This window comes from Nestor notabilis, unplaced genomic scaffold, assembly GCF_000696875.1.
Source record: "Nestor notabilis isolate BGI_N333 unplaced genomic scaffold, ASM69687v1 scaffold1584, whole genome shotgun sequence".
Classification (NCBI taxonomy): domain Eukaryota; kingdom Metazoa; phylum Chordata; class Aves; order Psittaciformes; family Psittacidae; genus Nestor; species Nestor notabilis.
The window spans coordinates 1-12426 of record NW_009925849.1 but is presented as its reverse complement, the minus strand read 5'-3'; the positions used below and the strand labels follow the sequence as shown (position 1 = coordinate 12426).

The window sequence follows — 12426 nt, the reverse complement described above, 5'->3', positions numbered from 1 at the left end:
TGCAAATGAGGATGTGGGACCAGTGAACAGTCCCGCATCTCATTCCCTGGGGGAAACCCTGGCCCAAAGCTCTCTCCCCTTTGCTGCAAAGCCAAGTGTTTGAAATGCTGAGGGCACTGCCGGTTCTGGAGGGATGGGGATGCCTCTGGGGACTAGTCCTGCCACCCCCTGGCACCAGGAACCACCCAGCCAGCTCAGCTGGTCACTCCCCATGACGCACAACCTGGGGGAAGACAGGGATGCAGCACTTCATTCAAGGATTTCTCCAGACTCCTGTTGCGGTCCCACTCCAAGGGACAGTGCCAAAACCAGGATGTGAGGCTGAAACTGGTGCTCCATGAAGTCCTGTCCCTGGCTGGAGCTCCTGGCAGCTGGCTTGAGCTGATGCAAACGAAAGCCACCCACTGCCGTGGTTCCCAGACCACATGGATGAAGATCTCAAACCTGCCATGAACCCACACCAGCAAGTCCAGCAGCCCGCAGGGCCAGGGCTGTCCGTGAGCACCTCCAGCATTGCAGCGTGGTGTCGGAAAGCAGCACCGGATTTCCCAATCCAGCTGAAAGCTCTTCAGATGTTCTGCTGCTTTGATTATTTGACAGACCATGTTTTTTAAATTATTCTTGTATAAATATTTACGCATTTTTACAAGAACCATGCTTTAAGCAACAGGCCATGGCAGAGGAAGGGCCAGAGGGGAGGGGGCTGGATGCTGGATTGCTCCATCCCTGCTTTGCAGGTCAGCTGGGGGTTGAGCAGGACTGATGGTGGGGGATGCTGGGTTGCACCCATGCCCAGGCCCTGGCTGATGCACACTCGGTGCTGACAGCTCCCTCCCAAACAAGAAGTGACTGGTTGCTGTGATCCTGCCCCTTCCCCTCGCTCCCAAACTTTCCCCTCCCAGAGGAGCAGAGCCTGGACAAGCACTGGATGGGCTGGGAGCCAAACCGCCTGCTGTGGGGTGCACGTTGCCAGCTGCTGCTGGAGTCCCATGCAGCCCCGCACATGTCCCAGGCCTTGTCCCTGGCCTCATGCCTGGCCCCTTTGCCTGTCCAGGTCTGAAAAACACCTCCTGCAGCCATCTCAAGCCAAGAAAGCCCCTGTGCTGCCCTGCCACTGGGCAGCAATGGGGGACACAGCTGCTGGCAAGATGAAGACCAATGCACTGTTCCCTGCAGCCACTCTGGGTACAGCTCCTTTGTCTCCTACTCCAGCACTGCACCCCAGCCCAGCCTTTGCACCCTGGACCAGGTCAATGAGAAGGCAGTGGGTGCCTGTCCTGGGTGACAGTGCCAGGAATCCCTGTGGGTCTCCCGGAGAGAGAAGGGAATGAAAGGGATGGGGGCACTGAGGGCCACTGCAGCACCTATACCTGCTCCCAAAGCCCTGGGGCTGGGGCTGCAGGGGCAGCAGCTGCAGAAAAGCCTCCTGCTGTTGTGGGGACACTCCCCACCAGCCCATCCTGCTCCCCAGGACTGTTGCTGTGGTTTTTGGGAAGGACGAGGGTGAGCTCCCCCCTCCCCCACCCACAGATGGGATCCACAACCCAGCCTGGCGTTTTCCGCTGAGCTCAGCAGAAATTCACTCAGAAGGTCAGTGACCAGAGAAAGGGACTATCCATCATTAAATAAATTGTTTTCATTTCCCAGGATAAAGGGGAGGAAAAGGGGGTGGAAGTGTGTGTGGGGGGGTGTTGGACCGGGCCTGAAAGAAGAAAGAGCACAAGGCAGGAAAACCACCCCCCATGCTCCCTGCCGTTAGCAGCCTCGGCTCCTTCTCCGTGCTCTCACAGGCTTTTACAGCCAAAGCTCTTAATGTGATTATAATAATTATTTCTTTCCTAGCATTTTTTTTTTTTTTTAATAAACAGCTCTTTTGAAATGTTGCTGGGGGAAGCCAAGACTCCAGCTGAGCTCTGGCCTGGAGGAAGGAGTAGGGGCTGGGGGAGCGTGCGAACTTGCGCGGGTGCGTGCAGGCAAGCAAGTGTGTGTGGGAGCATGCGGGCGCCCGTGGGGGCACCTTGGAATGGGGGGACTCCACTGGAGCGTGTGAGCACACCCTGGGCTTTAAGAACCCTGTGCTTCCCCGGGGCTAAGCAGGCAAGGGGTTCCTCTGCGTCTCCCTCTTGGTCTGAGTGCCCCATTGAACCCCCCTTCACACCCCTGCTCTCCTGATCCTCTTTGTGTTACCCTCCAGCTCCAGGGCCAGGCTTTGAAATCTGTTGAAAAGAAAGCCTTTTTGCCAAAATAAACAGCCTGTCATGTTAAATCACTCTCCCTTCCTCTCTACCTCCCCTGCCTGTGTCCCCCGTCTCCATTCCAGCCTTTTTGCTGCTGGCCATGCCACTTGGGGTGAACTCCTGACTCAGGCAGTGCTGGCGCTGAGGCTGGTGCAGAGCCAGGGTGCTGGGGCAGAGCATCACCTACCTCCTGAATCCCAGTCTCCTTGTCCCATGCCAGCTCCTCCATCTGCCAGCTCAAACACCTGATAATGTCTTTCTGTGGTGATGGCATCTTGCAGGGTCCAGGCTTCAGCAGTGACACTGCACATGACATCCTCAAAGCTCACCATCAGCCAGCAGTGTGTGCTCACAGCCCAGAAACAAACTGTGTCCTGGGCTGCATCAAAAGAAGCATGACCAGCAGGTCAAGAGAGGTGATTCTCTCCCTGTACTCCACTGTCATCAGACCCCCCCTGCAGTCCTTCATCCAGCTCCAGAACCCCAACACAAGAGGGATGTGGAGCTGCTCAAGTGAATCCAGAGGAGGCCACAGAGATGCTCCCAGAGCAGTGTGTGCTCACAGCCCAGAAACAAACTGTGTCCTGGGCTGCATCAAAAGAAGCATGACCAGCAGGTCAAGAGAGGTGATTCTCTCCCTGTACTCCACTGTCATCAGACCCCCCCTGCAGTCCTTCATCCAGCTCCAGAACCCCAACACAAGAGGGATGTGGAGCTGCTCAAGTGAATCCAGAGGAGGCCACAGAGAGGCTCCCAGAGCTGGAGCACCTCTGCTCTGGAGACAGGCTTGTTCAGCTGGGCTGGGCTGAAGCTGGAGCTGGCTTGATCATCCTGGAGAAGAGAAGGCTCCAGGGACACCTTAGAGTAGCTCCAGTGCCTAAATGGACTGACAACAAATCTGAAGAGGGACTTTTTATAAGGGCCTATGGAAACAGGATAAGGGAGAATGACTTTGAGCTGTGAGAGAGGAGATTTAGATTAGATATTAGGGAAAAATTCTTCCCTGTGAGAGTGGTGAAATCTAATAACATAATCCAAAAAACAAGATGTGGAACATTGTATACACACTATTGCACTCCTTTTCTATATTCTTTAACATGGAAGGTTTCCCTGCTCATGGCAGGGGGTTGGAACTGGATGAGCTTTAAGGTCCCTTCCAACCCAAATAATTTTATGATTCTATGATCCTATGGAGAATCAAGCTGGGTGAGGGATTCCGGGGGCTCGCTGCAGCCACCTATGCACCCCTCCCATGTTGAGTGTTCCCATGCCCTGTTTTTTTCCCCCCTCCCCTCCATTTCTTGCTTGCCCTTGCTCTTTTTGGGGTTGTTTTCTCTTTCCTGTTTCTAATGGAGCAAAAATTCATAGAATCGTAAAATGCTGAGATGGAAAACAAGTGATTAGCTCATTCAGCCCAGCCCCTCTGCCAGTGCCAGGCCATTCCTCACCAGCCTCCCAGTGACTTGTTTGTTCTGAGCACCATGCGATCCAGCTATGTCTTCCCTGGCCTGACATTCATGCTATGAAATCTTCCCCACAGATCCTCACCTCCAATGGTGACATGCTGTGTTTGAACCCATCCCTGGGTTATTTGTCCCGATACTGCTCTGAACGCCCAGCCCTGCACTGTGCCTGGCCATGCAGCTTGCTGTACCCCTCCGTGGCACAGCGCCCCCTGTGCCTGGTAGTAATGGGTAGCTGCTCCTCCAGGGCCTGATCCTGGTCCCTTGACTGTTGGGGAGAGGAAGAGGAAGGGGAAATGGAAAAAAATAGAAAGGGACAGAGGAAGGGGAACTGGAAAAAAATAGAAAGGGAAAGGGGAAGGGAAAAGGAAGGGAAAAGGAGAAAGGGAAAAGGGGAACAAGGAAGGAAAAAGGGAAAAGGAAGGGGAAGGAGAAGGGAGAGGGGAAAGGGAGGGAGGAAGATAAAGGAGGAAAGAAAGTGGGAAGGAGGAAGAATAAGGAGAAAGGAGGAAGAGGAAAAGATAAGGCCCTGGCCTGTGGGAGGGGGCAGAGGGGCTGATTTTGCAGTACCCATCTCTCCATGGTGGCACCAGGAGATCCGTAAAGTGCAGGTGCCATAGGCAGTGAGGAGCTGGGGGGGTCACATCACACTTGCTCCTCCTGGCACCAAAGTTCCATCAGTGATGGGAGCAGGACACCAGGGTCATGCTGTTCTCCCCACCAGCATCAAGCTGCCCAAGGGAGCAGCCTCATCTCCCCACCTTGATCAGCCAATGGGTCACCCACCATCCCCAGGAATCACAGAATGGTTTGGGTTGAAAGGACGTTAAGATCATCTAGTTCCAACCCCCCAGGGGCGGGGATGCCTCACGCTAAACCATGTCGCTCAAGGCTCTGTCCAACCTGGCTTTGAACACTGCTAGGGATTTACCACTTTTTTGAGCATTTACCACTCCCTTGGGCAACCCATTCCAGTGCCTCACCACCCTCACAGTAAAGAACTTCTTCCTTATACCTAATCTAAACTTCCTCTATTTAAGTTTGAACCCATTACCCATTGTCCTGTGGCTACAGTCCCTAACAAAGAGTCCCTTATGGTCGTGGCATACACCTCTCCTCTCTGGGATTTGTGGGAGATGCAGGAAGGCAGTTTGGAAACAACAGTCAACCTCTGCCCTGTTGTGGCCAGAGCTGTCCTAACTCCAGGGGCTGAGCCTGCCCAGTGCAGCTCTCTGCAGGAGGAAGGTGAGCGAGGCCCGGCTCAGCTCTCAGCACAGCCCTTGCCTCCCGCAGCATCTGCTCCTCCTGGCGGCGGCCGGGCCCGCTGCCTGCCGGATCTGGGGTCGTAAGCGTCTGTTAGCGCGTCCTCCCGTAGCGATGCTCCCCGCGGCCAGCGCCGTCGTCGGGCAACCGTGCGGATGAGAACCAAGTGAGACCCTGGGTACAGTGTTACCGGGGTGACAACGGGACCTGCCGGCGGGGAGCGGGGCCGGGACCAGGGCTCTGCCCGGCCGAGGGACACGGGGGTCTGCCCACATCTGGTAAGCTTGAGCCTAAGCTTGAGCCTGAGCTTGAGCCTGAGCCTGGTGTGTCCACCATATGGGCATGGGCCTGGGCCAGCGGTGCTGTGTTTGAGCACCTCCATGGTGGTGTGGGGTCCTGCAGCCCTCCACACAGCCACCCCAGCATAGGGCAACACAAGCTGGGACCAAACTTGCCCGGACAGCCCCAGGCAGCTGAGATGCTGGGATGAACTGGTCCAGGATGGGAGCATGGTGGGTTGCCTTCATCTGGCACTGGCTGTGATGGGATGTTGCTGGCACACAGACCTGGTGCCAGGAGAGGAATGGGAGACCACAGCATTGTCCTGGTGTGACCCACTGGCTGAGCATCCCTTGTCACACCCCTGCCTGGCAGGCTACGGTGCGACTTGGTCCCCCGCCCTGAGTCTGCCCTGGGAGGACATGGTGCTCCCAGCAGCTCTCCCTGGCGTTTGCCCAGCGGTGGCGCTTGTCAACGGCTGGATGTGACTTCCCTCCACCCACCCTGCACTGGCTCCCAGCCCTGCTCTCCCTGCCCACATACTTTAACTCCTGCTCTGAACAGGCTTGGGACTAAGCAGAGGCAGAGCTGCCATGGCAGCCAGAGCTTCCCATAGCCACAGCTACCTCGGGGTGATCATGTCCCATGAGAGGCAGTGGCTGGAGCATTTCCAGCAGGCCGAGGACATCCTGCTGACCCTGCTGGAAGATGTCCATGCAAGGGAGCCCCGCTTCCTTGTGGGCTATGCTGGGAACCTGGAAGACTCCAAGTTCTCTCTCTGTGCCTTCGAGGATGCTGTCACTGTGGAAGTCCTCCTGTAGACTGACAGCAATGCCCTGCAGGTGCTGGCATGCTGGCATACTGGCCTGGGGACACCCCAGCCAGGCACTGTCTGGGACTGGACACCTGTGGTATCTGGAAGTGCTCTTGGGACTGACTTGGAGGACTGGACCCCTGTGGTATCTGGAAGTGCTCTTGGGACTGACTTGGAGGACTGGACCAGTGCTGTGGGTGTGATGGAGCAGGAAGGTGATGCGGGGTGCCTGGTTCTGGGCAAAATCCTCCAGCACCTGAAAGAGCTCCTTGTTTTGGCCATCATGCGCTGCCAGTGCTACTTCCTGCTTCAGCCAGGTGTGGATGCCAGTGGGACGCCTCCCTGGCTGGGAGCTGCCTCCAGCATGGCTGGGGAACCCAGCTCAGTGGTGGATACTGTGCAGACAGGTTGAGGCACAAGTCCCTGGGTGCATGGCCCATCCAAAGCCTGCATGAGTGAGCAAGCACCCTGCCATGTGCTGGGACAGGCTTTGCCCTCAGCTAAGGAAGGAGAGATGCAAACTACTCCCTGCCAAGCCACAGCAGCAGTCATCCTTGGGCATCTCTACCCTGGGCTGATGGCACTCTCCTTGGCAGGTGGCAGCTCCACTCAGGGTTCACCCACCTCTGCCTTTAGTCCTCAGGGAGGGTTTACCCAGGGACTTGGTGTGTTTGACTCACCCTAACCGTGTTCCCCCAATCTCTCCTGGTCTCCAAGTGCCTACTGCTCCCTGGAGGAGGCTGTTTGGAGGGTGAGTTGGAAGTGCATTAGGGCTGGACCACGACCTTTGGGCATGGGTCTGACCCTGCACAGCTGGAAGTGTGTCAAGGCCGGACCAGGACCTTGGGGCTGGACCAGAACCTTTGGGCATGCATCTGACCCTGTGCAGGGAGCCTACCTGGGCCTCCAGCTGGGACCAGTGTTCCCAGGAAGGACATGGTGGGAAAGGACCCCTGGGAATGCCCATAGGGGTCCCATCAGCTTCTTCATGAATTTCCATCTTCAAAGGCGCTTCTTGAAGTAGATCTTAGCCCTGATGGAGAGGTGATGTGAGAGGACCAGAAGGTCTAGAAGTCTTAACCCACCCCCACCAAGCCCACTTTGCCCTCCTTTCCCCATGGCCAAGCCAGAGGCCTGTGCCTTCCTCTACCCCGGAGCCTGAGACCTTTCCTTGTCCATTTTTCTTGGACTACATTGCTTGTGTTGGCACTGTGCGCCACCCAGCAGCATGGCCCTGCTCATCCTGCTGAGCCCACACCCTCTGGCCCGGCCCTGAGCCCCGCTGAAGTGATGCTCCTTCCCAAAAACCACAACAGCGGAGGTTGGAGAATGGCTTTTTCTGGGGAACCACAGCCAAAACGCAGTATTGGAAGGGGGTGAGTTGAATGGGGTGAGATACGCCCATGGGCATTGCAGCACACATCCCAGTTCAGCCTGAAGGACTGGTTGCGATAACCTCCTAACCACAGACAAACCTTTCTCATCTAGAAGATGAAGATGCCATGGAGCTCTCCCTGCTGATCCATGATATCTGGAAGATCATTCACTTTGACACTGTCCCTGTGGTCAGGAGGTGGCAGGAGCTGCTCCAGCTCAAGAGGCAGCAAAGCAACAGGGAATTCCCTGAAGGCAGCCTCTGGAAGGCCACGGAAGAGGCTCACTATATTCCTGACTCTCTCCATTGCCGGTGGTGAGCAGCTTAGCCGTGCACAGAACAGGGTGACCTTGCTCTGGGGATACCCCATGGCTGGCAGCACTGCCAGATGCAGGCAAAAAGGGGATGGGAAAATGGAGGAACTTGTCAAAAGTGGGGAGAAGTCACGCCCTCGTGATGCCAAACCTGCTGCCCTGTGCTGCGGGAAAAACTTCAGCCAGGATTCAAGCAGCTCAAGGAAATGGGGAGGGGGATGTAACTGAAGGACCCACCCTCCAGTTGTTCGTGGGAGCTGAAACCTGGCCACGTGGAGGGTGACAACTCTCAGATCCTTGCTCGGGCTTTGGGCATGAGCCTGGGAATCTGGCAGCAGCAGAATGATGAGGTGCCTCCCAGGGCAGGCTGCGGGAGGGAGCAGTGCTGGGATGACACACATCTTGCCTGCCAGCACAGCTACCCGGCCACAAGGAGGGGCCAAGCATTCGGCTGGATTATTTTGGGCACAATATGGCTCAGCTGGATGCTAGGCCCCTCCTTGGGGCCCCTCCAGGGCAGCTTGCAGCCCTCCCCATTGCATGTAGGGGAGCACAGTCCCGCTTTGCCTCCCCTCCTGTCCCTTCCAGGAAGGCAGTAGCTGCTCAGCAGCATTCCCATGCTGCAATCTCCTGGGCTCCTCTTCACCAGAGGTGAGTGTGGGAGGAATATCTAGGATGGTGCATGCCTGGGGCCATGTGGGTGGCTGGGGGGTATTCCCATGCATGACAGGTCATTGCAGGTACCATCTCTCCGCCTGGGAGGATACAGGTCTCCATCATCCCCACTTTCTCTTGCCGGATCCTCCACTGCACACACTGACAGCAGGCAGTCAGATCCCAGCACCTAAGCCATCCTGCAGCTACCCACTGAGGACAGGTCCTGCTGGGACACAGCCTACTTTGTCATCCTGCTCAACCAGGAAATGCCAGACCCTCAGCTGGTATTGCAAGGCAGGGCATGTCAGTGCCAGAAACCACTTGGGCTGGGCAGCTTAGGATGTGCTGGAATTTCCACCCCATCTGGTGTACGTGCTACCATCCCCTTTGGAGGCTGTAGGAGGATGGCAGTGCTGGGGCACGGGGCTCAAGCAGAGCGGGGAGCCCTCTCCTCTCACTCCCCACCTGCCTCTGCTTAGTTCCACATGTACCAGATCCAGGATGGCACACGCCACATGGCAATGTGTCAGCTCCTTTTCAAGATCCAGCAATAAATCCCTCAGCAGAGCTAAGACGGATCCCGCTGCCACCCCATCTGGGTGTCTTGAAACTCGGGGGGTGTGCAAGGTAAGCTATGGGGCCAGAGAGCAGGATGCTGCCATGTTGCTTTATTGAGGAAAGATGGTACCGGGGAGCAAGTGCATTTCTGCTGCAGCTGGGTGTGTATGCATGGCCTCTCTGCTCCTCTGGTAGAGCTGGGTGCCAGGGCGGGTGTTTCATTCCAGGGAGCTTAATCTGGGGTGGGGGGTGGCTGGTGTCCTGCACTGTTGGGGTCTGGTGCAGGTTGATGGTGGTGGTAGGGGAAGTGACCTGTGCGCAGATTCTGCATCCAGCCCTCTTGTCAGCTTGAGGTGGGGCTGCCATGCGCTGGGGCCAGGGAAAGGGAGGAACTGGGGGGCCAGGCCATCAGGGTGAGGAGTGACCCTGCACAGGCACCAGGAGAAGGGGTTTTGAGCCACATCCTGCATCTGCCAAGCCACAGCCCTCACCTCCACATCCCCTGTTCTTCCAGCTTCTCCCTCTGGCTCTGGCTTGGGTTGCTGGGTGTTGCGGTGCTCCCTGACAGCATCCTGCGGAGCGCGGTGCTCACAGCCTGCTGCGGCGGCAGCAGCACCTCAGGGCATCTTGAAGGGCGTGCAGCACACGGTCCACGTTGCTGCTGGTCGAGTTGCAGCCCATGAGGCCGATTCGCAGGACCTGGGAGAAGGGCAAGCATTTCCCTGCCCTGCCCAGCTTTGTAGCCATGCTCTGCAAGCAAAGTGGCTGCTGGCAAAGCACAGGCTCCGTATGGAGCAGGGGCATGACCATGTGCACTGCTGGGTGTGAGTGCATGTATACAGTTCCCTGTTTGCTCCTATTTTAACACGCAGTTCCACTAAAGACGTGTCACCCCGCTAATTATGCGTGTGGTTACTCAATTATGCGTGGCAATTGTGTGTGTTTAGGAGCTGATATGTGCCGCTGCAGGCAATGGGATGCATCCAGCTGTGTGTTTGCTGTTTGCAGCCAGGGAGCACCAGTTAATTGTGGAGCATGGATGCAGCCACAACTGGGTTTGATGCCTGGCCATGGGCAGCAGGAGGGGAGCATGCTACCCACCTTGCCCACTGAGGGGCCCAGGCCCCCAGAGATCTCAATGGCATGGTTGTCCATGAGAAAGGCTATGATCTCCTTCCAGTCATAGCCCTCAGGCACCCTGACAGTGGTGATGGTGGGAAGTCTTGCTTTCTGGGGAAGAGAGAAATGGGTTAAATCTGCAGCTCCTGGCCATGGCCCTATCCCTCAGTGAGCTCAGCAGCCTTCCAGGAGAGCGCATTGTTGGGTGGTGAGTTTTTTCTCCAGCATCAAAAGCTGCCCAGGCACATCTCCAGCTGCTCAGGGCCATGTTCTCACACTGCCCCTGCCGCATGGTGATGGGCTCACCCCACACTCACCTCCTCCTTCACAAAGAGCTCAAGCCCCAGGTCATGCAGCCCCTGGCACAGCTGGGCACAGTTGAGCCGGTGGTGCTCCCAAGAGTTCTCCAAACCCTGCAGGAAGAGAGGACGGAGAAGGTCCCTGCCACTGGTGGGAACTTCCTGGTGCCAACCACTCTTCCAAGCCCACCAGCACTGCTGGTGCCCCCCTGCCTGTCTGGCACCACTCACCAGCTCTGCCAGCATGGCCAAGCCTTCTCGCAGGCTGAAGAAGCTGTTGATTGGTGCCGTGTGGTGATACCTGCAAAACCCAAGGGGCACCCAGGTGGGTTCAGCCCAGCCCATTGCAGAGCAGTACTGCAGCTCATGGTGGGGGGAACCAGGGCATGGCATCCTCCCTCCTCTTCATCCAGTGTAGGGGGGATGCAAATCCCCCAGGAACACTTGATAACCAGCAGACAGGGTGATGGGAAGACAGTGCCCCTGAGCTGGGGCAAAGGCTGTGGGTGGGATGGCTGCAACCATCTGTCCCAGGACAGCCTGCACCCACCTTCGCGGCTCTCCATCACAGCCCCAGTAGTTTGCCAGCCAACGCATGTCCAGGTAGAAGGATGGGGGCTTTGACTTCCTGCCTAGAATCTTCTCCCTGGTGAAGCAGAGTGCTGGGGAGGACCCAGACCTTGATCCCACCAGCTCTGGAGTGGGGTCAGTTCTGGAAGAAGGCCTCCCCAAAGTGAACACAGTGGCTCCAGCCACTATGACCGCCGGCCCCCCAGCCACTATGGCTGCCCAGAGATGGGCAGAGCTCTGACCATACAGAACTGCTGCTGGGTGCACTCTCCAGAGTGGGGCTGGAGGAGATGGCTGGCAAAGCAGGGGGTTGTCAGCCCCATTGCCTTTCCCCCATTGGTACAGGGCTGCCCTTACCTGGCTTGCTCACTGAACGAGATGGGTGCGCTGCCAGGGGGGGCGTTGAGGACTTTCTGAGACCCAGAGTACAGGATGTCGATCTCTGCCCAAGAGGGGAAGCAGCTCTTTAGGTACCAGAGGCCCACAGCAGGGACATGCTCAGCTCCCCCCAAGCTCAGGGAAGCACAGAGTGGCGTATGCTGCAGGTCCTGCTTGTGTCTGGCCTGCACCAAACACACCTGCACTTCCGATGGTTCCCCAAGGGGAACAGACTCTCTGGCTGCAGCTGGACCAGTTTCTAGTGCTACTAACCCAAAATATGAGCTGTGAGGCTGATCCCACCTTCTCTCCCTCCCTGGCCCATGTGTGAGCCCCCTTGTCCCCCGGGTGTCCATGATGGCACTCTGGCTCTTACCCTGCTGGTCCATGAAGATGGGAGCTCCCCCGAGCGATGCCACGGCATCCACAAGCAGCAGGCAGCCATGCCTGTGTAAGAACAGAGCTCAGCCTGATGTCCCTGCCATCTGCTCTTGCCACCTCTCTGGCTGCAGCCCCTGCATCCTGGTCTCCTCAAGGCTGTGTGTCTCACTGGCAACAAACAGCTTCCAGTACAACACAGCCAGAGAAGAGCCCAGGGCATGTAAATCCCCATGCCCCAATCCCCAGTGGTGATGTTGGGGTGCTGCCATTCCCCATAGGTGCCTGGTGTGCACTGACCGGTGGCACAGCTTGCCCAGCCCCTCCGGTGCCGGCAGCGCCCCCGTGGAGGACTCGCCATGGGTGATGAAGAGCACCAAGGGCTTGTGCCGTACCAGGCCCTGTGTGAAACAGAGGGGAAGGTGACTGACCCCGGGGCCAGCTTGCACCTACTACCCTGCACCATGGCCAGCACTCACCTCCTCAATGTCACAGAGAGTGAAGTACTCGCCTGGGGGCTTCAGCAGTTCATGCACACTGGCTCCTAGGAGACATTTGGGCAGGGGCAGAGTGAGGTTTTGGTGTGCCTTCAACTGGGCAGTAACCTGCTCTGCAGAGGAGTTGATCATGCATGAACCATGAGTATGGCTGCACGGTGGGGTCTGGCGTCCTGTGGGTTTGCTCAGTGGAAAAGCTATAAACCACTGTAACTGGAGGGACAT

At 57.2% G+C, this 12426-nt stretch overlaps 2 protein-coding genes across 2 annotated transcripts; one reads left to right on the top strand and one right to left on the bottom strand.

The window, feature by feature from the left end:
- Positions 1–5835: 5835 nt before the first annotated feature.
- Positions 5836–8974, top strand: LOC104404712 (chromosome unknown open reading frame, human C2orf54). The gene is given in 6 exon segments (XM_010013224.1): positions 5836–6093; positions 6096–6172; positions 6219–6375; positions 7526–7746; positions 8572–8686; positions 8882–8974. Coding segments are annotated over 6 exon segments (921 nt in total).
- Positions 8975–9548: 574 nt separating this feature from the next.
- On the bottom strand, positions 9549–12248 carry AGXT (alanine-glyoxylate aminotransferase; the record flags this gene model as incomplete). The annotated part of the gene is made up of 9 exons (XM_010013223.1): positions 9549–9659; positions 10062–10190; positions 10397–10492; positions 10610–10679; positions 10929–11024; positions 11306–11390; positions 11703–11773; positions 12005–12105; positions 12184–12248. Coding segments are annotated over 9 exons (824 nt in total), but the record flags the coding sequence as incomplete, so codon positions are not given.
- Positions 12249–12426: the final 178 nt, after the last annotated feature.